Source organism: Panthera tigris, chromosome B2 (assembly GCF_018350195.1).
Source record: "Panthera tigris isolate Pti1 chromosome B2, P.tigris_Pti1_mat1.1, whole genome shotgun sequence".
Lineage (NCBI taxonomy): Eukaryota > Metazoa > Chordata > Mammalia > Carnivora > Felidae > Panthera > Panthera tigris.
This window is the reverse complement of record NC_056664.1, coordinates 84,482,464-84,509,013: the sequence shown is the minus strand read 5'-3', so window position 1 is coordinate 84,509,013 and position 26,550 is coordinate 84,482,464. Positions and strand designations below refer to the sequence as shown.

The window sequence follows — 26,550 nt, the reverse complement described above, 5'->3', positions numbered from 1 at the left end:
ATTTAGAATATTATGACCAACACTACAGACAATGGAACACATGTTGTGGCTGCAGGTAGTAGGTAAAATGGAACTTAGCAACTAGCAAGAGGAATTAATAGGAATTATAAAACCTGAATCCATTTATAAACTGAATTTGGTAATTCTAGAATTGACAGCTAGGCAGATAATCAATTGACATGGAAATCTGCCTTCTGGTAATGGGCAAAATGCCACCAGAATTAATTCAATATGACTCCAGTTCACCTTGAGAATATCACTATCATAACAGACTCCTTGCCTTACATGGACAATGGTATGGACAAACTACTGATAAAAGAGATGTCAGGCACAGGAATAAGAAATGGAATGTAGTAAGTGCAACTATATATATAATAATAATAATATAATAACATCCTATATTATAATATATAAAATTATATAATATAATATATATAAAGTTGATTTATTTTGAGAAACAGAGAGAGTGGAGGAGGGGCAGAGAGAGAGGGAGAGAGAGAATCCCAGACAGGCTCTGTGCTGTCAGTGCAGACCCTGATGTGGGGCTTGAACTCATGAACCTTGAGATCATAACCTGAGATAAAACCAAGAGTCAGATACTTAACCGACTGAGCCACCCAGGCACCTCTGCAATTATATTTTGAGGCAGGTCCTAGGTTTGGAGAACAGGATGAACATATTCTAATTTTAAATAGGAAAAAAAGTCAAAGTTGGTCAAGTTTCAATAAATGATTTGATGTACTGTCTGAATATTGAGCTAGAATTCTCTGATTTTGTACAGACCAAGATCAAGCTTAATGAGGTTGAAGTAGGATGATTCAGTCATGATGATATGGAAGGACAGTATATTGAGGCCAAGAAGAGACAGAACTTGATGGACTGCAGACCAAACAGATTTCAGATGCCTTGAATTTAGAAATAAAGTTGGTTCTAATTTTAAAACTAAAAATGAAATAAATTGTGATGGGAACATGAAGTGCAGTTCTTTAGAGAAATAATTTGGCATTCCTTCAATACATTAAACACACACTTACCATTTGATTTGGCAACTCCTCTGCTAGATATATACCCAAGAGAACGGAGAACAGGTGTTTAAACAAATACTTGTACTTGAATGTTCATAGTGGTATTATTCAAAATAGCCAAAAGATGGAAACAACCAAACGTTCATCAAATGATGAGTGAATAAACAAAATGTGGTATATCCATACAATGGGGTATTTTTCAGCCATAGAAATGAAGTATTGATGCATGCTACAACATGGCTAAATCTTGAAAATATTATGCTAAGTGAAAGAAGCCACTTACGAAAGACAACATATTGTATGATTCTATTTGTATGACATACCCAGAATAGGCAAATATATAGAAACAGAAAGTTGATTAGCAGTTTCCTAAGCCATAGTGGTGGCGGGCAGGGTTGGGGGCATGGGGTAGGTTGAGGAGGATTGGGGTGTGACTTAATGGGTATAGGTTTCCTTTTGAGATGTTGAAAATGTTCTAAACTTATGAATGTGATGATTCTTGCACAACTTTGTGACTACACTAAAAGCCATTGAATTGTAAACTTTATGATTATTTTTTTAAGTTTATTTATTTTTGAGAGAGATAGCATGAAAGGGGGAAGAGCAGCGAGAGATAGAAAGAGAGAGTATCCCAAGCGGGCTCTGTGCCATCAGCGCAGAGCTCAGCGTGAAGCTTGAACTCATGAACATGTGAGATCATGACCTGAACTGAAACCAAGTCAGAGGCTTAAATGACTGAGCCACCCAGGTGCCCTCAATTGTAAACTTTAAAATGGGTGAATTTTATGATCTTTGATTTATATTTCAGAAAAGATATTTTTAAAAGAAAAAAGTTAAAAAAAAATAACCACAATAGAAAAATGCAATTTAAGTGTGATTTGAGGAATTTCTATATTCAAAAACATATATCAAGCCATGCACTTATATTTAGGTAACTGCAAATGTTTAAAAAGTGGAGTATCATATGGGATCATTTTTAAAGTAATGTTTTTAAATACATGTTTCACATTTTGATAAATTTTCCTAGTCCCACACGACTGAGATATTTAATGTTTAAATATTTGCATGGTTTATTGAGTGTATTTACATCTTAAGAGTTTCTTTTACTCATGCATTTACTTTGATGAAGTGTAGCACTCTTGTGCCATATAAAAATTCCCTTTGCCCTTTTTTCTTATGCAAATATGTTGATTTTTCCCTGAGATACATCCCCAAATGAGTATCATTTGGCATTTTGTTTTTTTGTTACCATATCAGTTCCATGTCTTCTTAAAGGAAAAGGATGGCCCACCTAATCATTCTAGATCAACATCATATTTGAGACCAGATAATTAGACACCTCTTTCCTATTTAAAATTTCAATATAAGAAAGCATTTCTATAGAAGTTTAAAAACAAATAAACAAGAAACTCAGGAATCCTTCACAAACTTGAATGAAGCATGATTATTTACCGTGGTACATTAAACACATGATTATGTATAACAGATTTACACCATCATTTTAATAGCACATTGTTTTAATTAGTTAAACTAAATCCTGTTCATTGAAAAATGTTGTGGCAGATTGTCTGGTGACAGTTCATTTTTCCTGATTATATTTTTAATAATATTTTATTGATTACCTGGAATACAGTTTTATCTCTGTGATAACAGATCTCATGGCAAGAAATCCTTCATAAATACTCTGAAAGTATTATTTTTGCTAGCTTTTTAAGACTCAATTCTGAGTCTGTCTTAAAGTTTTTAAAACTTTGCTCTGTATTTGGGAAACGAATAACAAAATTTTACACTACTCAGTGGCAAGAAAAAAAAGTTGTTAAATTTAGGGGGAGTGGAAGATCTACCAAGATTTAGAGTAATCAAATTTATCCCTTTTTATATTTTATTTTAGTGCCTTATACCATGTTTTAATTCAAGATTTGGAACTGCATTGAAGCCTTTGGAGTGAATCTGCCTTAATACACAATGCCAGTTTTCCTTTGGTCTAATTTAGTTCTCTGGTGATGGCTAAACTTGTGTTTGTTATCTGAACTCTTATTCTCAAAACCCTTGTCCTGGATCAAATAAAATGACTGGCTTTAAAAATTAAAAATAATATATTAATATTAATATAATTATATTGTTTTATGAGTTATATTAGGTATACTAATTATACTTAGATAAATGCCCTTATTCTAGATTATGCGATCATTATATTACTTATTGATGTTTGGTGTTTTCTTTTTTTTACCTCTCTCTCTGTGATTAGCATACCTCTTCTGTATTATATTTTCTGTCCTCTTAATTTTTTGACATTTGTCTTAAATATTAATTGCATTTACATTTTAAACTGAGTAGCTAAATTGTGCAGTGGAAACATAATTTTCAATATGGGTCCACATGGCATAGGTCCTATGAATAGTGGCTAATATTTATGAAGATCATTTATTTTTTTAGTTACCATTTTATGCCAGACAAGAATAATTAATCTTTGAAAATATGGTCTTTCAACTCTCTATGTTCGGGCTCAACAATCTATATGGCCTATGGTCAAATCACATGCAGGTTCTTAAAATACCAAACAAATTTGCTCCAACGCACTTTAATGAATGAGAGTAAATTGCATGCTTTTAATTTCAAGTAGATAATTATGTCATATAGAACATCTTATGTTCACCATCTGCTCTCCTTTCTTAAAAAAATCATTCCTTGACCTACAACTACATGTTAATATTTTTGTACTTGCCATCAGGAAACTATAGGCACAGTCTCCAAATTTTTCTTCTCATTAAAAAAAAATTACTTCAGTTGAGATTTTTGTTTCCACAACTGCAAAGAGGTTTCTATTTTCAAAGTCTTATTAATACAAGATCTGTTTAGCCTGATTCAAAATCAGCTCTTAATTCTCGTCAGTCACCAGCATTTAACCCAGATGATTATTCTCTTTTTCCAAAACCCATTTTTTAAAGTACATTTTATTTTATTAACCCAAAACATATACTTAAACTTTAAATGCTGGCTCTTTAGGAAAAAGTTTCTTCTGGTAAATATGCATAACTGTTGCCCAAAAATGTACACAGTGTTTTCCCCAAAATATTTATAAACATAGTGGTCCACTTAAGACCAGCCCCATCATAACCTACTGGATACAATGTGCTCTTAATTTATAAATAGGCTACCCTCTGTATATAAAATATAAAGGCATATATGTTATACGTACAAAGTAAGAAATATAAAAAGGAGATGGAAAGAAAAAAATAGTGTTCTTCCTATAAGATCCAGACAGAAATTCAATGTAATTAGTGAGATCAAATGTACTCTTAACTTATAAATGGGTTACTCTCAGTATATAAAACATATAGGCATGTATGTTATACATACAAAGTAAGAAATATAAAAAGAAGAGATGAAAAAAGAAAGAAAAAGTGTTCTTCCCTATAAGATCCAGACAGCAATTCAGTGAATTAGCAAAATCAGGTAAAAGGTCTGAAGAATTTCAGTTTTGGCAAATACCTTTCTAAAAAATATCTAGGCTATGAGAGTACTAAATTTACATTTTAAGAATTTAGTAGAGGTTTCCATTTAAACATTCACTGAAGATGTTGTGGTCTTCTTAATATGCACAAAAGAAGACTTTTAGGGTCTGTCAAAAAGAAACAGACAAAAAGTCGCTCATTTATAGGTGGTTAGTAATCACTTCTTAATCAAATGTGTGTAGTGCAGAGAATCAAATCCCAGACCATCAGTGTTTGAATATGTTTGATGAAAGATTCCAATGAAGGATCTGAATTCTTCCTAGGTCTCAGAGGGAATGGGGCAGAACATAATGGCAAATGAGGGGTCAGCCCCAAAGGTGGTGGGTCCAATCTTAACTCTCCATGTTAAAAAAAACCACACCAAATGTTTCTATAGCATTCTGCTGAATTTTCTTTATTTCGAAGCCCAGGTCTACTTGAAGGGTCATGTAGCAAGTGACTTATACTATGAACAGTGACATCACATTAAGAGACAATCGTTAGATTCTTTCACTAGGCAAAGAGCTCACATCTTTGGAATCCATGAGTTGGTATTATTTATGGGATACCTGAGATGTACCTTGCTCCGATTAACATTACCATGCTACTCACTATAAAAAAGCCCAAGGGTAGACTACAGAAGATACTAGGGTCACCACTTTCCGAAGACTGAGTTGTAACCCAACCCATTGACTTTATCACAGCTTTCTTCCATGTAGAGTAACGAATTTCACTTTCCTCAGCGTTGATCTGGGGTTCAAACCGCTCCATCATAACCGCTGACAAATCCTCGGGTTGGAGACTCCAAACATCAACTCCTTCTGCAGCCCCTGCTGCCATGGCAGCTCCCAGGGCAGTTGTTTCAGGCATTGAGGATTTCACTACTGGAATATACAGAATATCTGCTTGTAGCTGCATAAGAATTTTGTTGTTGGTCATTCCTCCATCTACCTGTAAATGACTGAGTGGAATCCCACAGTCGCGATTCATGGCATCCAAAATCTCCCGGGTTTGGAAACAAACAGCTTCTAATGCAGCAAAAGCAATATGGCATTTATTGGTGAACTGAGTGAGCCCACAGATGATCCCTCTTGCGCTGGGCTCCCAGTAAGGTGCATATAACCCTGAAAACGCAGGGACGAAATAGCAGCCATACGATGTACCTACTTCTTTAGCAAGTTTTTCTATTTCCTCTGAGCTCTTTATAATTCCAAGATTGTCTCTTAACCAGCGAATAACAGCACCAGCTATAGCTACAGAACCTTCCAATGCATAATACACTGGTTTGTCTCTGCCAAGCTTGTAAGCCACTGTGGTCAGAAGGCCATGTTCAGAAAACACACACTTATGGCCTGTATTACACAGTAAGAAGCAGCCTGTTCCATAGGTATTTTTGGCTTGTCCATCCTGGAAGCACATTTGTCCCACCAATGCAGCAGACTGGTCTCCCAAACACCCAGATATTGGGACACCTTCCAAGACCCCAGCTTTCATTAGGCCGTAGATCTCAGAAGAACTCCGGACATTTGGAAGAATTTTCATTGGAATTTCAAAAAATTCACAGAGCTCTTTATCCCACTCCAGAGAATGAATGTTGAAAAGCATTGTCCTACTTGCATTGGTTACATCTGTACAATGGACACCTCTGTTGGTCCCTCCTGTCAAACTCCAAATAAGCCATGCATCAATGGTCCCAAAAAGAGCTCTGTCTTCTTCAACAGCCTCTTTCACTGTTCTCACATTGTCAAGGAGCCAGCGAAGTTTCACAGCACTGAAGTAAGTGCTAAGTGGAAGGCCTGTCTTAGACTTGACAAAGTTATTATTTCCTGGAATTTTTTTACTAAGATTCTCAACGGTAGACTGGGTTCTTAAATCAAGCCACACCACAGCATTGTAGAGAGGCTCTCCAGTTAACTTGTCCCAGACTACAGTGGTTTCCCTTTGGTTACTGACACCAATAGCTTTTATGTTGGAAATATCAATATTGAGCTGTCCAAGCTTCTCACATGTTTTCTCTATACACTCATAGACAGACTGCAGAATTTCCTTAGGGTCTTGTTCCACCCATCCTTCTCTTGGAAACTCTTGTTTTATTTCCACTTGATGATGACTAAGTAGTTCGGCTGTTTTTGAATTGAAAACCAAAAAGCGCGTTGAGCTGGTGCCCTGGTCCACTGCCCCCACCAATGGCCCCAAAACTGCTTTCTTCGCGGCTGCCATGAAACCAGCTTCCGGTCAGCGGGTATTGCGTCCAGTTTCCAGGGAGACGGTGGCACGCGGGGGAGGGGCAGGTGGTGAGACAGAAGGCAAGGAGGTCGGCTACAACGGCTGAATGCCGGAAACCCATTCTCTTGATCCCTACCTCTCCACTGCTCTAGCTCCTGTCACTTTTGCTGCTTTTTCATCTTCCCCATCACTGTGGTCAGCAAAACCCAGGTCTCAATCTCTGACATCCTTTCTTCTCTATATACTCTGTCTCCTTAGAGGTTCTCATCAAGTCCCCTGCCTTGACATACCATCTTTATGCTGATGACCCCATAACTTATATCTAAAACTTTCTAAACTGAAGTCTTGCTTAAACATCAGTTTTATATATAGCCAATTGCCTAACTCAGTTATCCCCTTGGATGTCCAAAAGGCATTCTAAATGTAATATGTCCAAAAACAGGCATTTGTCATCCTCATCATACATGATCCTCCAGAATTTTGCCCACATTAGTAAATCACAATATCCTTCTTCTACTTGCTTAGGACAAAAATCCAAAGGCATATCATCTACCACCATTCTCTCATACAGCACATCTAATCCATCTGCAAAAGCTATCATGCCTTTATTCAATATGCATCTCAAATCCACCACTATTTACTGCTCTACTGCTATTACCTAAATACAGTTTTCATATCTCACCTGAATAATTGCAAAAGCAATTGATGTTTCCACTTCCATCTTTAACTTAAAAGTCACTGTATAATTGAAAGCAGTTACATCCAAATGTATCAGATTAGGTCACTCTTTTGCATGCTCTATGATTGCATTCCATCTTATTCAAACTAATACTTAGAATCCAGCATCTTAATGTTGTCTAAAAGGTGCCATGGAATACAGCCTACCTAACTTTTCCCTTCTGCAACATCCTATTCTTCTGCTTTAGCCACAATACACTTCTTGCTCCACAACCTAGGTTTGAAATCATTTTCTCCCAGACTCTTGTTTAATTCATTTATCTCAAAAATTATTATAAGCATTCCTTATAAAAGAACAAATGCAAAGTTGTGACTATTTATTATTTCCTGCTTTCTTTTTTTTTTCTTTGCCCTATAGACTTATCAACACAGCTAAAAAATTACCTAGAGTTATTTCAGATTTGAAAGATCCTACCTCCTTCCTTCTTTTCTTTCTTTCCTTCCTTCCTTCCTATCTTCCTATCTTTCTTTCTTTCCATTTTTTTTCAACCAAACTTCTCTTGTGAGAAGCAGTCGAGTTAGAGTGAGAACAGGATTTGTTTCAGCAGGGAAGAGCATTAATTGCTTAGGGTAAAGGACTTAAACTGAATAGTCCAGGCAACTTCTCATGTGAAGAAGCTCCCAGGAGTGAGGGCCAATTTAGCTTCCTTCCTATCTCAGACAATTGACATAGGGTATGTTATGAGAGAAGGCACTGAGCAAATATCATATTGGTCTCTAGGGTAGCCCAAACCTATGCTCCTGTTAAAATCATAGTTTGTACTGTAAACTGACTTTTCATAATACCAGAGCTCTTTATGAAATTCAAAAGGTAACTGAGTTGCATCATTGACACTCCTCACTGTTAAATGTTTACTTTTATTAGATTCATTTAAAAAATAGTAATGTATCATATTATGTTTTGCATGGAGGAATGGAAGTTGATTTCAAATATCAAGGCCTACAGAGAATAAGTACATGGAGGAGAAAGGGAGGGTCATATTAGGCTCATTTAACAGTATTCCATTCAAGCATGTTCTACTTTCCCTCAGGGCATGCTTATAAAGATGGTCCCTGCTGAGTTTAGGTCTACACATCACTTGTTATATCTAGAGGGAGAGACAGTTAATGATTTTACATACCCCTTGCTGTGAACAGAATCATATGTCTTCTCAATCAAATGATACAGATAATTAGTAATTCTAATAAAGACTCAAGCTTGACAAATTTTACAGAATTGATTTTAATTTGTTTGCAGCATGTTTAAAATTCCTGAAGTTTTAAGGCAAACTTTATCAATACAAAGTCTAATGGAGATTAGACTTGACCTTGCTATTATAAAATAGATCTTAATCCAGTGGCTAATGTCTAACTCTAACTCTAATGTCTAACTTTCATCTTTGGAATCAGATTTTAGATCTTCAACAGTTTAACTTTTTGTTTTCTAGTTTTCTCACCTATGAAATGGAAGTATTTTGTTAACAGAATAACAGTTAGTAATTAATAGAGAAAACATACAACAAAATTAAAAGGATATGAGTTTTGTAACTATTTTATTATGCCCTAAAAATTTCATTTTATTTTGTACAGTTGTATAAATGACAACTATGTAGCACTGAGTTTAATTAGTTTTATTAATGTGTATCTTGGAGGAAAAAGTATATAACTTTATCAAAGATAATCCTTAAATCACTTAAAAGGTAGGATACCTTTTTAAGAAGATACAGTGTACAAATTAAAATTTGTTAGGCTAGCATTCTTGCATTTCATGAACTGTAAGAAATTTTTTTTCAATGGATGGTGGAAGGATTTCTGATCAAGTAAATTACAGAAGCATAAAGCATTGCCTTAGATAATTCAGTACAATAAAGATTTTAAGCATGTAAGAATCCCTGCAGCATTATACATGGGTTTATCTTTGTTTAAATCAGAATTTCCAAAAGTTATTTCATTATAGCATATATCTATTTATATTATGTCCTCTTTAGCAGGACATAGTTTGGCAAACAGAGGTAAAAACATAATTGCTTCTTTGATTTACTCTAAATACAATACTATAGTAATTATTATTGAAAACTTTTATTTCCTTTTATCATGATGGGAGAAAATGGAAGCATAGTTGTTCAAGGTATTTTAACACCTTTTTTAACACAAGAAAGAAAGAATTGCTTCATTATTTTCCATGTACTCTTTGAATTATTTTTGATTCTTATTTCTACAGAGTTGTTTCATTCTTAACTATGATTTTTGCAATAAAATACAAATAAAACACAACATGACAAAATTAGAAGCATGCTATAAAATCACTAGGCCACCCCCACCACTAAATATGTATTAATAATTTAAAGTCACTGTCTTGGTAAGACACAGTGACTATACCTTTGTTCTATATGTGGCTAATTTTTAATGATTTTGGATTTATGAAAATAAGCACAGCATGAACAGTTGGGGCAAGCTGCACATAATAAAATATATGATCTGTTTCAGCCTATGTTATTTTTATATCATCCTGGATTATTCCTCTGGAAATTCACATCTCTTATTATTTTGCATTTGCCAATTAACTACTGCATATTTTGAAATCTCAAATTCCAAGGAAGTGGAATAGGATATTTTCAAATGCATACTAAATATATCTGTGATGCTAAACCCTGGGCTTTATTCTATAGTCATATGACTATTATACATTTTTTAAAATGTTCATTTATTTAAGAGAGGGAGAGAGAGAGAGCATGAGAGAGTGTGTGAGCAAGGGAAGGGTATAGAGAGAGGGGGAGAGAAAGAATCCCAAGCAGGCTTCATGCTCAGAATGGAGCCCAACACAAGGCTCGATCTCAAGACTGTGAGATCATGACCTGAGTTGAAATCAAGAGTTGAACACTTAACTGACTGAGCCACCCAGGGACCCCTATAATGATTTTTAAAAACCAGAATTGGGGTTTTATGATAAGGACAGTGAGAATGTGTATAGGAATCATATATAAAAGTGGCTGGGAGTGGAGAGAGACCCTAAATCTAGGACTATCCCATAGCAGTTCAGCAGTTAGGAAAAGGCCAGCTTACCATAAGAAAGACCCATGAGGTGGCATTCTGTTAGGTGAATGTAGGCCTGAGTCTCAGTGCAATGACTTCGTCTGTAACTGTAAGAAGACTAGTAACAGGAATGATGGCCCAGCTTGCAGTTCTTGCATTCAGACCCCCAGAGGATTCCAGGACATTTGTATCAGTGAATACCTACTGGAATGTAGAGAAACTTATATCTGCAATTTGATGTCATCTTACGGCATATTTGTGCATCCTGAACTAAACAGATAAAATAGTGAACACTGCCATCATTTGCTATTTTCAAATTTTAAAGTTCAGCTCCACAGAGTTTTAGAGTGATGTAATCTTATTGCTATGTGACAAAAAATTATAATTCACACATGCTTTGTTTCTTTTTGATATTTTAATTTTGTACACCTTTGTGTAAATTATTATGACCTTTTCTGAATGACAAGGTCAAAAGTTCAGAAAATCTTTTGCACTGTAAAGAGAAGTAGATAACACAAGTATAACTGCTTCAGAGTTTTGACCTTTTAATAATTCAGTACTGAATTTTAAGTTAAAAATAAATAAGAGGTAGCAGAAATAGTCAGTTATACTGGGGCATATAAACCCATGGAAATGTCCACCTGCAAATGCATACTCTTGAATTCTAACAAAATGAACATACATTGAGACACTTGTCTAGATTTCCTGGCTAAATAAAGATAGTTTTGAATTGAAATGAGAGGAACTAAAGAGATATAAAGAAAGGCAAAATCCTGTAACACCATTAACAAAAAAGAAAATGACAAAAAGGTGGTTTTAGTAACAACCTGAGATGCAAATTTGCATTGAGTAGCAAACAGGAATTGATAGTAAATGCTGAGGAAGAGCATAGTGTACTAGAAAACAAAGAATAGTAGACGTTGGTGGCAATCACAAAAGAGACAAAACAATCAATATACCAAGATATACTGAAAAGGGGAAAATGGAATGAAAAGGAAACAATAACCCAACAACTTTTCCACACACAAAAATACTTACACATATGTACAACTATATGGATACATGTATTCATTCCATTTACTCAATCCAGAAGAAAGGAAATTATTCTTTAATTATTTTGATTATTTTAAAACTCTCATCTGATGATTATTGCTTCAGAACTTTCTCCTGTCCTTGCTTTTCCCAGAATTAGTCATAACCTCTCTTGTAATATTTTTATCATGAAAATGGGAATGTTTTTGTAACTGTTTACTATAAACGTAACCCTTTAAAATTGTTAAAAACATCTCCACACTACATAAAGACAAAAATAAAAATCTCTCTTCATACCACCATCCAGAGAAAATTGCTGTTCATATTCAAAATATATTTACTAACTTTTCTAATTTTCTTTAATTTGCATAGGTATGTATTTTTGTACAGAAATCAATTTTAAATCTCTACATTTATAATAGGATTAATAGGTGGGGTGCCTGGGTTGCTCAGTCGGTTATGTGGCCGACTTCAGCTCAGCTCATGATCTCACAGGAGTTCAAGCCCTGCATCAGACTCTGTGCTGACAGCTCAGAGCCTGGAGCTTGCTTTGGATTCTGTGTTTCCCTCTCTCTCTGCCCCTCCCTTGCTCACGCTCTCTCTCTCTCTCTCTCAAAAATAAATAAACATTAAAAAAAATTAAATAGGATTAATATGTATTGCATAGTCCTTTTCTCAAGTGAAATTTGCCTCATCTTTTTTTTTTTCACATCAATTCAAAATTCTCTATGGCATTTCTCCATTTTATGGATATATATGTGTGTGTATATATATATATACACATATATGTGTATATATATATATATATATATATATGTATATATATATATGCTTATTCCATTTTGGTTACAATAAAATTGCCTTAATGCAATTAATGTACTGTATGAGCATGTGATATAGTTGTTAAACCCTTCCTTTGGGATGAATTCCTAGAATTAGTATTGTCAATGAGTAGGCATATTTTACATGCATATTTACCAAGTGCCTTCCAAAAATTTTATACCACATTCTTTCAGTCTGTTAGATTAACTGTTTCTTAATAATCTCAACAGTGGAAGTTTCATATATGTATTTAAAATCTGTCATCTTTCATGATTTTTTTCTCAGTGATTTATAAGAGTTTTGCATATGTTAGACATGAACCTTCTCTTTACCCCTTATATTGCAAATACTTTTTTTTCTTATTTTTGTGCTTGTTCTTTTATTTCAGTTAATTTTTTATTCTGTTCAGAAGCTCTTTAGTTTTTACATCATTGAATTATCCACCAATTATTTTATTTTTTTAATTTTTAAATTTTATTTATTTTTGAGAGAGCGAGAGAGAGTGAGAGAGAGAGAGAGAGAGTGAGTGCACAAGTTGGGGAGGGGCAGAGAGAGAGGAAGACACAGAATCCTAAGCAGGTTCCAGGCTCCAAGCTATCAGCACAGAGCCCGACTCTGGGCTTTCCAACTCACAAACTTGTGAGAACATCACCTGAGCTGAAGTCGGATGCTCAACTGACTGAGCCACCCCAGGTGCCCCTCAACCAATAATTTTATGGTAATTGTTTTGTTATTATGCTTAGGATGGCTTTCTAGAATTCCTAAATTAGAGACACAATCAGAAACCATAAAATATGGACATTAAACAAAACACTATATAACACATGATATCATGAACAAAGAAAATGCATAGAGGGGGACATTTTTAGCAATATGTACAACAAATGATGAGTAACAGTAATATAAAATCTTAAAAATCTTTGAAAAGACAAGTAACGCAATACATGTTTTTAAAAATGCCAAAATTATTGTCAAATAAATTACACATTAAAAACACAAATGGTCGATATACATACATACAACCACACACACACACACCCATACACACGTATATAATGGGTTGTGCTAACCTTTACTAATGTGTTATTATTTATCAGATTATGTAAAATAAAATTATATTGGTATTATTCAGTGTTGGCAAAAAAACATTTGAAAACAAATTTGTATTTTATTTGATGTAATTGCAAATTAAAAGAAAAAGAGAATGGAGCAGTTTGTACTTATCAAAATTGAAATTGTCTGTGAACTTGACTCAAATAAGCAACTTTTCCACACACAAAAATACTTACACATATGTACAACTATATGGACACATGTATTCATTTTAGCATTGATATGATAATAGAAAATATATACAGAGAGAGGGAGGGACATAGCTCTCCATATTTACTAATTTTGGTTGCAATGACAGAGCCTGACACAAATAAAATTAAGACAAAAAGAATATATAGATTCTACATGCAATGTAAATACCCAGAGACATTCCTGGTCCTAGTCAATGAGAGATCCAGGGCGTCGAGCAATATAAATCAAGTCACCATCATTTCCTATCTTTTGAATACTTTATTATTTGTGTTGGTTCTAGGTTGACTTTCATTAATTAGTGGCAGCATAGCTACCATTAACTTCAGGCTCAGTTTTCAACCCAGCAGAAATACCTATCTTTACACTAACAATAAAAGAAATTGTGTTACACTGGTCACAGATCATGTGCCCATCCCTAAACCAGACACTGTGCCCAGGAAGGCTCCATAACCTCTCTTTCTAGGCTTGAGTCATATGACCACACCTGGGGCTGGGCTGGAGTTAGCATACCCAATCCATTTGGACTGAGGTGATGGCTCAGTAATATGGGTTCTGTTACAAGAATGGGAGAAATGGATGCTGGAAGCCCAATGATATACTATAATGAGTTGCATTGTTAGGTAAGAACAATACAACTTGCTAAATGATATAAATTACATATATATTTATAAAAAGTAAACAGTAAGTTAAGATTTCCTTAAAATATACATGTGTGAAAGCAGATATAAAAAGTACTTAGTATACACACAATTGTCAGTATTGGTTACCTATGACAAAGGGCTGGAATTTGAATGAGGTCTTTTTTATTAACTTAATATATTTCTGAATGTGTAAGCTTTTACAATACTGGTTAATAGGTAATGTTTATTGAGATTTTACTGTATCTCAGACTCTGTTAACTCGCCTTACATGTATAATTTAATTTAATTATGCTAAACATTTCAAGAGGCAAATGTTATTTTTATAATGATTCCCAGATGAGAAAAATGAATAACAGGGACTTAATAATTGTTTAAAATGTCACTCCAGAGCCTTAATTTTTTAACTCCATGGCTATAAATACATTTATACATATATATATATATATATATATATATATATATACACACACACACACACATACATAATCATATATTAAAACATATGCATATATAAAAACTAGTGCATTATTTTGAATCACGATACTATATGTTATACTACATTATTGTGAATTATATACATATATAAAATAATAAAATATATTTTGTGTTCATAGTTTCACTTAATTTTAAAAATATTGTCTTTTCCATATTCATATATTAAAATAGTGACTATGTATATTCAAGTACTTCTAAAATCTGCAGTGTTTATTTATTTATTTATTTATTAAAGTTTATTTATTTATTTTTGAAAGAGAGAGAGAGCAAGTGGGAAAGGGCAGAGAGGGAGAGACAGAATCCCAAGCAGGCTCTCCTCTGTCAGTGCAGAGCCTGATGTGGGACTTGAACTCACGAACCATAAGATTATGACCTGAACCAAGATCAAGAGTCCTACACTTAACCAACTGGGCCACCCAGGCGCTCCTGCAGGGTTTCATTTAAAACTAATTCATATAGAACTGATGTATAAATATTAATATAGCCCAACTATTCTCCAAATTGTTAGTAAGTTATCCAAGGAGAGTTTATTAAATAATTCTATTTTTCCACTAGTAAGTACTTTATTATTATAATAACTAATTTAAATATAATAATCTGTGAGGTACATATTCTGCCCCACTAGTCTATCTATTATGAACCCAGAACTATTTACATTTTTTTTAATGTTTCTTTTTATTTTTGAGACAGAGAGAGACAGAGCATGAACGGGGGAGGGTCAGAGAGAGAGGGAGACACAGAATCCGAAGCAGGCTCCAGGCTCTGAGCTGTCAGCACGGAGCCCCATGTGGGGCTCGAACTCACGGACCGTGAGATCATGACCTGAGCCGAAGTCAGATGCTTAACTGACTGAGTCACCCAGGCGCCCCCTATTTACATTTTTAAAAGATCTCTCTAGTTGCACATTTATATAAGTCCATTTGATATTAAGAAGAAATGTAAAGCCAAAAACTTCCTAAATCGTCAATACTCTATTTTGATAGAATTATATTTATACATTTTAAGAAAATTGTTTTTTTAATATTAACCACTTATGTCTATGAAAATGGCCTTTCTCTTCCTTTTTAAAAAAAATCCTTTTATTGCTTTTCTTTCATAATATTCTTCACACAGTATTTCTCATCAGAGTATTAATATCCCAAGGCATTTTATATTTTTAAAGTTACTGTAATGCAACACAATTTACACTACCCATTTTTAAGTGGTTATTACTGAAGTATAGAATAGCTAGTGATTTTTTGTTCTTTTTGTAATATTGATTCTCTGTGTATTATATTTTTTAATGTTACTGAAATATACTTCAGTTATATCAAACTAAAGTGGTTTTTTATTTATTCACATGTATAGCCATCACCACCATCTAATTATATATATCTGGCTTCTTTCACTTAAAATGTTTTCAAGGTACACCCATGTTATGGCATGGATCATTCATTATTTTTGTTGCTGAATAATATTTCATTGTATGGATATACAACATTTTGTTTATCTACTCTACAGGTGAGGAACATTTGAGTTGCTTCTACATTTTGGTTAGTATGAAGTTAGAGAACTGGGGTTGGGTATGGTATTAACTGTATATTTTATTTTCTGTAGTCTCATGTTTTGATATTTGGGGCTTTGTTGAGCCTAGAGAGACTGCCCTTCCCAATGCTAGCCAGTCTCTAGAGATAAGGATAAACAATTTGCAAATGAGCATGCTTTTAAAATAAAAATAAAATAAAAATAAAAATTATTTTATTTTAAAATAAAAAGTAAGGGTCTAATACCCTAGTCACCTATTTTCACAGTCTAGTTATTTCATTACAACATCCCAAAAAATGATACTCAGCAAATATTTACACATTTTCATGTTCAAAGACTTAATTATAATTAACATGGAATTCGGTTGTTGTTGTTATATAAACCAATTACTCCTTTGACTCTAATATTAGATGAAAAAAATAACATTAGAGCTTTGGTGATTTTTGTTCAGATAATGTTTACAGATTTGAGGACAACAAAGTGGACTTTAAAATTTTTCTAAATAACATTTGGATGGATAAATTTTAGGACTAGATAGGGCATAAATATAACTGAGTTTCTTTTCTTCTTAAAATGGTTCTATGAATAATGAGATTGGTATTTGTGGTTCTCTCATGGACCAAGGGTTATAAAAATGGGCCATAGTGATACAGATTGATTTAATCTTTTGACCAGGCTCAATTAGACTACACACATATGAATATTTCCAATGTTAGAAGTTATTGACATTCTTATGAATTACTGTGTTGACTACCCATTAATGTGATAGCTATAATAGGCTATTCTAAAACACCCGTTGAACTTTCATTTAGTCTGATTGAAATTGAGATTATAGTTAAGCTCTGTTGACTTGTTCTCAGTATAACATCTATTTCAATGGCTTTCTTTAATATATTAAAGCAAAATGTTAATGTAATTCTTGTGGAATAAAGAGTTTGGCTGGTCTTTGTCTCCACTTCCTGGGATGGAAACTCTAAATCCTAGACATTGTCCCATTGGGGGAGTATGTTGGTTATTCTTGATGGTCCTCCTCTAAGACCACACCTGAGTTTATGCTAAGAAGGTGACTCAGGTGGACACTTTAATTGCTTTAGGTTGGGGGCTAGCCATACCAGAAAGAGCAACTATATGATTAGAGGGATGAGGTTTTGTGTTACATGACATCAAATCAATCCTGTGGGAATGAGGGTTGGAGGTTCAGTTCGATCACATAATTTAATCAACCATATCTACATAATAAAACCCAATAAAACTCAGAGCTTGGGTATACTTCCTGGTTGGTTATACACATTAATATGCCAAGAGGGTGACTCATCCTGACTCCACAGAGAATGGACATGGGAACTTCTCAGACCTTCCCCTATGTGTCTCTTGTTTTGACTTGTCCTGATTTTTAGCTTTGCAACAAAACTGTAATCATAGTATAGTACTTTCCTCGGTTCTGTGAGTTGTTCTGATGTATTATTAATGCTGAAGGGGTAACTGGAACACCAAATTTGTAGTCAGTTGGTCAGAAGTGTGTATGGCCTAAGAACTTCCAAACTTGAAGCTAATGTCTGATTTGAGGGCAGTTTTGTGCCTGTGAAGTTTTACCTAACTCCTGGTTAGCAATCATAATTGGATTACAGTAATTATAATATAATATAATATAATATAATATAATATAATATAATATAATATAATATAGTATTTTAATTATAATATAAACTACTTGATGAGAACAAATTATAGTTCTACAGCCATAAGAACAAAATATTGAACAATCTGTAATAACAGGATGATTTGTTCTTTGAAATATATTAGCTGAGTGACAAAAACATTATGAACAATACATTTTATTAAACTGAGTAGCATTTTGAGTAAATGAAAATATGAACAGATGTCATATTTGAAATAAGCATAGAGTATTTCAAGCATCATACAATTTTCAAATAAAATTAATCAGAGCAAGAAAGTATCCTGGAAATCTCTGAAGAAAGCCAAGCAAGAGAAATATGGCAACAAAAATAAGTATGAAGAGTATTAATGAAATACACAAAGCTCTATTGAGCCATAATATTTGGTATCCTGGTATATACGGGTGTATATATAGTAACAGATTTTCCTATATGTATGTGTGCATGTGTGCAGTGTTAACCACCTGAGAAAATGCACAGATTAAATACTTAGAAGTGGAAATTATAGTATTCAAAAGCATGAAAAATCATTTGAGTCCATGTTGTTATATCTCAAAACTATTACCAGGGCCTCAACTACTGGAATCTCCTTTGTCTTTCCTTGATACCAGCAGTAGTGGCCAAAGTGGTGAGATTGAGAAAAATCTAGTCTATCATCCCAAACTTACCTATGTGTTCTGGTGTTATAAAGGTAAAACTCACAAGTAAAATAGTGTTGATGATGGCATTCTGTAGTCTATCCCTTTCACAATGTGCCTTATTATTGGACATTAAGATATGGTTCTAAGAACATAAATAACTAAAGAAAAATAAACCTTTAAAAAAACACAAAGAACTCTTCCCTCAGCCTCTTGTAGTCTAATTGGCTATGTCTTCAAGGACATGTTTTTCTGCAGGTTGCTTTGATAAATATCTAACATGCCTCTTGAATTGGGAAGTAAATTTTTCATTGCCTCTCTTCTCATATGTATATAATGATCCACATGGATAGACATTTATATATTAGGAAAGAAAGATGGCTAATAGATATAAGTACATCTTACAACTTTTTTCAATTTATTTTTTCAACTTAATTTTTCAATAAACCTTTTTTAGACAATGCATTTCAGAAACTGTGTTAAAATGTTAGAAATGCAGAAATATGCCTTCAAGAAACTTGCAACCCGGACCTAGAGACAGAAGTGCAAAAAAATTAATGCAATAAAATTGGTAAGTACTACTAGAGATAGACTGGTATAGAGGAAAGACATTGAGTTTTAGTTTCAAGCAAATATTAGTCTCAGTTTTCACTATATTTGGAAACATTAAATTAACTACTCAAGATTACTTTGCCTTTATTTGTGAATGAAATTCCATGCTGTGCATCACAGAGATACAACAAACTTCTCCAATAAATTAAATTAACTACTCAATACTACTATGCCTTTATTTGTAAATGTATAGAAGAAGACTTAGCCTTCAGATTGCTATATATATTTTCTTTTTTAGAATTGAGAAACTATAGGGGTGCCTGAATGGCTCAGTCGGTTAAGCATCCGACTTCAGCTCAGGTCATGATCTCACGGCTTGGGAGCTCATGTCCCACGTCAGGCTCTGTGCTGACAGCTCAGAGCCTGGAGCCTGCTTCAGGTTCTGTGTCTCCCTCTCTCTCTGCCCCTCCCCCACTCATGCTCTGTCTCTCTCTGTGTCAAGAATAAATAAACATTAAAAAAAACTAAAAAAAAAGAATTGAGAAACTATATGTCAATTATGCAGCTCAAGTTTTTAAGGTAAATTTTATCTATTATTTTTTTCTTTGAATTTCTCTAGAAATATATGTGAGGGCATGTTTCAGAGCGTACTCAAGGGAAATTGTAGTGAGATAGTAATATTTGAGTTTTAGTGATTAGCAAAGTCTTGTTGGACCATGTGTGGATGGCATTTAAAAAGCAGAGCAAAGGTGGGGTAGTACTTAAGCCATAGGTAAAGATGAAACACTATGATTTCAATACTGAAAGTGTCCCTGCCCCTGTGTTTTCAGGGAATGGTGTGGTTAAAACATAGTATATATAAAGAGACTGTTTGGATATGGGTTTCACAGTGAGGATAACATCTCTTCCATGCTCTCAAGCTAGTTTACTTTAATAACTGTAGCCTTCACATCATTTTTAACATTTTTTATCATTTAATAAGAATGTATTCACCCACCAATCTCTTATTTCTTGAAGCAGAGACTTTTCCCTTTATCTTTGTGAAGTCATAGTCACTTCTACTCATATGTGTTCTCCAACATGAGCTAGCAAACTACAGCCATGGGAACAAATCCAGCCCATAGAAAAGAAGTTTTATTGGAACATACTATACCCATTTCCTTTGCCTACAAGGCTTTCACACCTATAAATGCAGAGTTGAGAGTCTGAATAGAGACTTTATTACTCAAAAGCCTAAAATATCTACTACTTGTCATTTACATGAAAAAAAATTGCCAAACGCTGTTCTATAAAATACAGAACAGTGGCATCCAGTAGATAACCTGGCATATATTATATGTTAAACAAACACTAGCTCTGCTACTGCTTGCTTTTCCTCCAGAACAAAAATATCATTGTTCTTTTGAAAATGTTTACTTCAGGAGGCAATGAAACTCCATGCTGTGCATGACAGAGATACAACAAACTTCTCCAGTAGAAGTATTAGTTATTTGGGGAAGTGGAAGATGGCAGCGTAGGAGGACGCTGGGCTCACCTCGTCCTGCTGATTGCTTAGATTCCACCCACATCTGCCTAAATAACCCAGAAAACTGCCAGAAGACTACCAGAGCAGACTCTCTGGAGCCAAGCTTAGACAAGAGGCCCACAGAAGAGGGTAGGAAGGGCAGAGAGGCAGTGCCCGCCGCACGGACTGGCGGGAGGGAGCCGGGGTGGTGGAGGGGCAGCTCACCCAGCAAGGCAGAGCCCACGAGTCTGGCTTCCAAAAGCAGAGGGGCCAGACTGCGTGAGTTCTGACAGCTAGCGGGACTTAACATCTGCAATGTTAAAAGTCAATATCTGTGCTCTTGGAGAGCGGGGAGGGTGAGAGGGCACCGGGAGGGAGAGTTGCTGAGCCCCGGAAGACAGAGCTCAGCTCCGTGGGGAACAAAGGTGCTGGCAAGTGCCATATCCCTCGCCAATCCCCCAGCTGAAATCCCAAAGGGATTCAGTTCCCGTCACTGAACTTGCTTGCACCATGCAAACACCCAACGCTGTGCTTCTGTGGATCCATCCCTCTGATGGGTCTGCCTCCCTCCAGGTGCTACAGGGCCCTTCCCACAGGGGACCACCCATGGCAAAGCTAGCTAAGCCTGCCCCTCCTGCCCCTGTGTACCTTGTGGATCCACCCTGGCTGATACACCAGATCCAATCGAAAGAGCACCAAAAGCCTGGCAGTGTGCAAGTAGCCCAGACAGGGGCCACACCACTCCACAGTGAGTCCTGCCCCTGGGAGACGGGAAGATAAGGTACACACCAGTCTGACTGTGGCCTCAGCAGTGGGCTGGGGGGAGACATCAGGTCTGACTGCAGCCCCGCCCACCAACACAAGTTACTCCAGACAGCACAGGGGGAAGTGCCCTGCAGTTTGGAGCCACCACAGGGACTACCCAAAATGACAAAACAGAACAATTCTCCTCAAAAGAAACTCCAGGAAGTAGCGATAGCTAATGAATTGCTCAAAAACGATTTAAGCAATATAAGAGAACAAGAATTTAGAATAATAGTCATAAAATTAATCACTGGGCTTAAAAAAAGCATAGAGGACAGCGGAGAATCTATTGCTACAGAGATCAAGGGACTAAGAAATAGTCACGAGGAGCTAAAAAATGCTATATATGAGGTGCAAAATAAAATGGAGGCGGCCATAGCACAGATTGAAGAGGGAGAGGAGAGAAAGGGTGAATTAGAATATAAAATTATGGAAAAAGAGGAAGCTGAGAAAAAGAGATAAAAAAATCCAGGAGTATGAGAGGAGAATTAGAGAACTAAGTGATGCAATCAAACGGAACAATATCTGTATCATAGGAATTCCAGAAGAAGAGAGAGAGAAAGGGGCTGAAGGTGTACTTGAACAAATCATAGCTGAGAACTTCCCTGATCTGGGGAAGGAAAAAGGCATTGAAATCCAAGAGGCACAGAGAACTCCCTTCAGACATAACTTGAATCGATCTTCTTCAGGATATATCATAGTGAAACTGGCAAAATAGAAGGATAAAGAGAAAATTCTGAAAGCAGCTAGGGATAAACAGGCTCTAACTTACAAAGGGAGACCCATAAGACTAGTGGCAGACCTATCTGCTGAAACTTGGCAGGCCAGAAAGGAATGGCAGGAAATCTTCAATGTGATGAACAGGAAGAATATGCAGCCAAGAACTCTTTATCCAGCAAGGCTGTCATTCAGAATAGAAGGAGAGATAAAGGTCTTCCCAAAAAACAAAAAATGAAGGAATTCATCGCCACTAAACCAGCTATACAAGAGATCCTAAGGAGGATTCTGTGAGTGAAAAGTTGCAAGGACCACAAAGTACCAGAGACATCACTACAAGCATGACACCTACAGACATCACAATGACTCTAAACCCATATCTTTCTATAAAGCACTGAATGTAAATGGACTAAATGCTCCAACCAAAAGACATAGGGTATCAGAATGGTTAAAAAACAAGACCCATCTATTTGCTGTCTACAAGAGACTCATTTTAGACCTGAGGACACCTTCAGATTGAAAGTGAGGGGATGGAGAACTATCTATCATGCTACTGGAAGTCAAAAGAAAGCTGGAGTAGCCATACTTATATCAGACAAACTACTTTAAATTAAAGGCTGTAACAAGAGATGAAGAAGGGCATTATATAATAATTACAAGGACTATCCATCAGGAAGAATTAACAATTTACAAATGTCTATATGCTGAATATGGGAGCCCCCAAATATATAAAACAATTAATTACAAACATAAGCAACCTTATTGATAAGAATGTGGTAATTTCAGGGGACTTTAATAGTCCACTTACAACAATGGATAGATCATCTAGACATAGGATCAATAAAGAAACAAGGGCCCTGAATGATTCATTGGATCAGATGGATTTGACAGATATATTTAGGACTCTGCATCCCAAAGCAACAGAACATACTTTTTCTTGAGTGCACATGGAACATTCTCCAAGATAGGTCACATACTGGGTCACAAAACAGCCCTTGATAAGTATAAGGAAATTGAGATCATACCATGCACACTTTCAGACCACAATGCTGTGAAACTTGAAATCAACCACAGGAAAAAGTCTGGAAAACCTCCAAAAGCATGGAGGTTAAAGAACACCCTACTATAGAATGAATGGGTGAACCAGGCAATTAGAGAAGAAATTAAAAAATGGAAACAAATTAAAATGAAAATACAACAATCCAAACGCTCTGGGATGCAGTGAAGGCAGTCCTGAGAAGAAAATACATTGCAATCCAGGCCTATCTCAAGAAACAAGAAAAATCCCAAATACAAAATCTAACAGCACACCTAATGGAAATAGAAGCAGAACAGCAAAGACACCCAAACCCAGCAGAAGAAGAGAAATAATAAAGATTAGAGTAGAAATAAACAATATAGAATCTAAAAAAACTGTAGAGCAGATCAATGAAACCAAGAGTTGGTTTTTTGAAAAAATAAACAAGTTTGATAAACCTCTAGCCAAGCTTCTCAAAAAGAAAAGGGAGATGACCCAAATAGATAAAATCATGAATGAAAATGGAATTATTACAACCAATCCCACAGAAATACAAGCAATTATCAGGGAATACTATGAAAAATTATATGCCAACAAACTGGACAAAATGGAAGAAATGGACAAATTCCTAAGCACATACCCACTTCCAAAACTCAAACAGGAAGAAATAGAAAACTTGAACGGACCCATAACCAGTGAAGAAATTGAATCAGTTATCAAAAATCTCCCAACAAATAAGAGTCCAGGACCAGATAGCTTCCCAAGGGAATTCTACCAGACATTTAAAGCAGAGATAATACCTATCCTTCTCAAGCTGTTCCATAAAATAGAAAGGGAAGGAAAACCCCAGACTCATTCTATGAAGCCAGCATTACTTTGATTCCTAAACCAGAGATCCAGCAACAAAAGGCCAATATCTCTGATGAATATGGATGCAAAAATTCTCAATAAGATACTAGCAAATCGAATTCAACAGCATATAAAAAGAATTATTCACCATGATCAAGTGGGACTCATTCCTGGGCTGCAGGGCTGGTTCAACATTCAAAATCAATCAATGTGATACATCACATTAATAAAAGAAAAGAAAAGAACCATATGATCCTGTCAATCGATGCAGAAAAAGCATTTGACAAAATTCAGCATCCTTTCTTAATAAAAACTCTCAAGAAAGTCAGGATAGAAGGAACATATTTAAACATCATAAAAGCCATTTATGAAAAGTCCACAGCTAACATCATCCTCAATGGGGAAAAACTGAGAGCTTTCCCCCTGAGATCAGGAACAGGACAGGGATGTCCACTCTCACTGCTGTTGTTTAATATAGTGAAGGAAGTTCTAGCATCAGCAATCAAACAAAAGGAAATCAAAGGCATCAAAATTGGCAAAGATGAAGTCCAACTTTCACTTTTTGCAGATGACATGATATTATACATGGAAAACCTGATAGACTCCACCAAAAATTTGCTAGGACTGATACGTGAATTTAGCAAAGTCGGAGGGTACAAAATCAATGTACAGAAATCAGTTGCATTCTTATACACTAACAATGAAGCAACAGAAAGACAAATAAAGAAACTGATCCCATTCACAATTGCACCAAGAATCATAAAATACCTAGGAATAAACCTAACCAAAGATGTAAAAGATCTGTATGCTGAAAACTATAGAAAGCTTATGCAGGAAACTGAAGATATAAGGATATGGAAAAACATTCCGTGCTCATGGATTGGAAGAATAAATATTGTTAAAATGTCAATACTACCCAAAGCTATCTACACATTCAATGCAATCCCAATCAAAATTGCACCAGCATTCTTCTTAAAGCTAGAACAAGCAATCCCAAAATTTGTATGGAACCACAAAAGACCCCGAATAGCCAAAGTAATAGTGAAGAAGAAGACCAAAGCAGGAGGCATCACAATCCCAGACTTTAGCCTCTACTACAAAGCTGTAATCTCAAGACAGGATGGTATTGGCACAAAAACAGACACAGAGACCAATGGAATAGAATAGAAACCCCAGAATTAGACCCACAAAAGTATGTCCAACTAATCTTTGATAAAGCAGGAAAGAATATCCAATAGAAAAAAGTCTCTTCAATAAATGGTGCTGGGAGAGCTGGACATCAACATGCAGAAGAATGAAACTAGACCACTTTCTCACACCATTCACAACAATAAACTCAAAATGGATAAAGGACCTGAATATGAGACAGGAAACCATCAAAACCCGAGAGGAGAAAGCAGGAAAAAACCTCTCTGACCTCAGCCACAGCAATTTCTTACTTGACACATCCCCAAAGGCAAGGGATTTAAAAGCAAAAATGAACTATTGGGACCTCATCAAGAGAAAAAGCTTCTGCACTGCAAAGGAAACAATCAACAAAACTAAAAGGCAACTGACAGAATGGGAAAAGATATTTGCAAATGACATATCGGACAAAGGGCTAGTATCCAAAATCTATAAAGAGCTCACCAAACTCCACACCTGAAAAACAAATAATCCTGTGAAGAAATGGGCAGAAGACATGAATAGAGACTTCTCTAAAGTAGACGTCCAGATGGCCAATAGGCACATGAAAAGATGCTCTACACTGCTTCTCATCAGGGAAATACAAATCAAAACTACACTCAGATACCACCTCATGCCAGTCAGAGTAGCTAAAATGAACAAATCAGGAGACTATAGATGCTGGCGAGGATGTGGAGAAATGGGAACCCTCTTGCACTGTTGGTGGGAATGCAAACTGGTGCAGCTGCTCTGGAAAACAGTGTGGAGGTTCCTTAAAAAAATAAAAATAAATCTACCCTATGACCCAGCAATAACACTGGTAGGAATTTATTCCAGGGATACAGGAGTGCTGATGCATAGGGGCACTTGTACCCCAATGTTTATAGCAGCACTTTCAACAATAGCCAAATTACGGCAAGAGCCTAAATGTCCATCAACTGATGAATGGATAAAGAAATTGTGGCTTATATACACAATGGAATACTACGTGGCAATGAGAAAGAATGAAATATGGCCTTTGGTAGCAACATGGATGGAACTGGATAGTGTTATGCTAAGTGAAATAAGTCATAAAGAGAAAGACAGATACCGTATGTTTTCACTCTTATGTGGATCCTGAGAAACTCAACAGAAGACCATGGGGGAGGGGAAGAAAAAAAAAGATTAGAGAGGGAGGTAGCCAAACCATAAGAAACTCTTAAAAACTGGAACAAACTGAGGGTTGATGCGGGGTGGGAGGGAGGGGAGGGTGGGTGAGGGGTATTGAAGAGGGCACCTGTTGGGATGAGCACTGGGTGTTGTGTGGAAACCAAT

The 26,550-nt window shown here is 35.6% G+C and overlaps 1 protein-coding gene across 1 annotated transcript; it reads right to left on the bottom strand.

Annotated features, from left to right (window-relative positions):
- Positions 1–4,918: 4,918 nt before the first annotated feature.
- On the bottom strand, positions 4,919–6,780 carry LOC102952255 (glycerol kinase). Its single transcript, XM_007084909.3, has one exon. The coding sequence runs from the start codon at positions 6,737–6,739 to the stop codon at positions 5,078–5,080; it is 1,662 nt and encodes a 553-aa protein (XP_007084971.1). The 5' UTR covers positions 6,740–6,780; the 3' UTR covers positions 4,919–5,077.
- Positions 6,781–26,550: the final 19,770 nt, after the last annotated feature.